This window comes from Lottia gigantea, assembly GCF_000327385.1.
Source record: "Lottia gigantea unplaced genomic scaffold LOTGIsca_4135, whole genome shotgun sequence".
In the NCBI taxonomy this organism is placed as follows: domain Eukaryota; kingdom Metazoa; phylum Mollusca; class Gastropoda; family Lottiidae; genus Lottia; species Lottia gigantea.
Window position 1 is genome coordinate 1 of NW_008709437.1, and position 2,165 is coordinate 2,165.

Consider the following 2,165-nt stretch of genomic DNA (forward strand, 5'->3'; position numbering starts at 1 on the left):
ATAAACACAGAGACATGATATTAAACACAGAGACATGATAATTAAACACAGAGACATGTTTTTTATGATGCAAATACAGAATACTATAAAATATTTCTTGCAGAATTCTTATTTTTATGTTTATCTATTTCAATTTAAAAGTCAGAACAACCTAGAGGGTGTAAACAGGAGTAATATTATAAATTCTATATTTTTATTATTTCAGTTTTGGAAAGAGCTCAGTATGCAAGTGATGATCCGTTTTTTAAACATAAATGTCGTTTTTGTCATAAAGTATTTGGAAGTGACAGTGCTCTACAGATTCATGTTAGATCTCATACAGGTAAGACAACTTTCTTCATGGTGTTTTGGGGGGTGGGGATAGAAAGGGGCAACAACTCTTATTGCAACTCTAGTCATATAAGATAGAATAAACTTTACACAACTACTAACAAAGTTTCCACCTACAAATTACCACAAGAAAGTTATAAAGTTGGTTCAACATCATTTACTAATTAAAAAACTTTGAAAATAAAAAGTTATTTTGTAGTTGATATAAATATTACTAACTTGTAGAAATAGACATTATATTCTGACTGAATTGGGTGGATTTATTTAAATACAGTCTGTGATAATCCTCTACCGTAGTTACCATAATAATACTGATAATCTTCTCAGGTTAGACGTAGTGAAACATAATTTACTTCTATAGACCAGCTTAGATACAGGGTTACAATAAAATAGGTAGAGTGGTTAAAACATATATTGAAACCACTTAATAAACTGTGTTTGTGAGGCACTAACTTTCCAATGGTAGGCACTAACTTTCCAATGGTAGGCACCAACTTTCCAATGGTAGGCACTAACTTTCCAATGGTAGACACCAACTTTCCAATGGTAGTCACCAACTTTCCAATGGTAGGCACTAACTTTCCAATGGTAGGCACTAACTTTCCAATGGTAGGCACTGGCTCATGGTTAAAGTAAAATTGAAATAGCTAGCGTTTATTAGACTAACTAAGGTATATCATAACAACTATAGAGTTAATATGATAATCATAGCGCCATTGGTTCAAATCCTCTCCACTATGAGTTTATTAGATTAACTAAGGTATACGATAACAACTATAGGGTTAATATGATAATCATAGCGCCATGGGTTCAAATCCTCTCCACTATGAGTTTATTAGATTAACTAAGGTATATGATAACAACTATAGGGTTAATATGATAATCATAGCGCCATGGGTTCAAATCCTCTCCACTATGAGTTTATTAGATTAACTAAGGTATATGATAACAACTATAGGGTTAATATGATAATCAGGGTGGATAATATATTTATACATTGTATCACAACTATATATCTCACTACTATATTTGGTCAATATAAATACTTTACTATTATTAACTTCAATATACCGTTACTTGTTTGTTTTCTTCATAAATGAATTCGCGTGGATTTTGAACAATGAAAAATAAACGCTGAAATTTGGAACGCGTGGTGACGACCAATTAAACGCATTGATACATGTTTAAGGGGTGAGGCGTGGGCCAATCGTATTGACACTACTATATTTATAACGAGTATCCCTTTTTAATAATCTGACCTAGAGGTCACTCCGCATCTTTTAAGATGTATGAAATTAAGGCGTTTGTGTTTCTATAGAAACAGTGTATTGTTGATATACTCAGAGTGGCAATTAGACATGACTGAATCATTATAAATATTATTTACCAACAATACATATACAAGTTTTTCTCTGAAGGTATTTTTTTGACAGATTTGTTCAATAACAGGTGAAAGAGGGGGAAAGTTGTTCGTTTAAATACTTCGTACCAGTTAGTTTTAGTTCTTGTCTTGCTTCAAACGAGAAGTAAATAGTAAGGTATCCTGGTTTGTCCTTGGTAAGGCAGAAATAGCCTGTCTTGTACTGATATTGAAGGGTGGTCCATGGTAAGATTATATATTAAAGAGTTGTCTTTGTAAATGGTAAGATTGAAATAGCCTGTCTTGTACTGATATTGAAGGGTGGTCCATGGTATGATTAAATATTAAAGAGTTGTATTTGTAAATGGTAAGGTTGAAATAGCCTGTCTTGTACTGATATTGAAGGGTGGTCCATGGTAAGATTATATATTAAAGAGTTGTATTTGTAAATGGTAAGGTTGAAATAGCCTGTCTT

General features: G+C 32.3%; 2 protein-coding genes across 2 annotated transcripts; one reads left to right on the plus strand and one right to left on the minus strand.

Annotated features, from left to right (window-relative positions):
* Nucleotides 1-780: 780 nt before the first annotated feature.
* LOTGIDRAFT_147727 (hypothetical protein) lies at nt 781-966 on the plus strand (the record flags this gene model as incomplete). The annotated part of the gene is made up of 1 exon (XM_009060321.1): nt 781-966. A coding segment is annotated over one exon (186 nt), but the record flags the coding sequence as incomplete, so codon positions are not given.
* An 803-nt stretch (nt 967-1,769) lies between these two features.
* On the minus strand, nt 1,770-1,940 carry LOTGIDRAFT_147728 (hypothetical protein; the record flags this gene model as incomplete). The annotated part of the gene is made up of 1 exon (XM_009060322.1): nt 1,770-1,940. A coding segment is annotated over one exon (171 nt), but the record flags the coding sequence as incomplete, so codon positions are not given.
* Nucleotides 1,941-2,165: the final 225 nt, after the last annotated feature.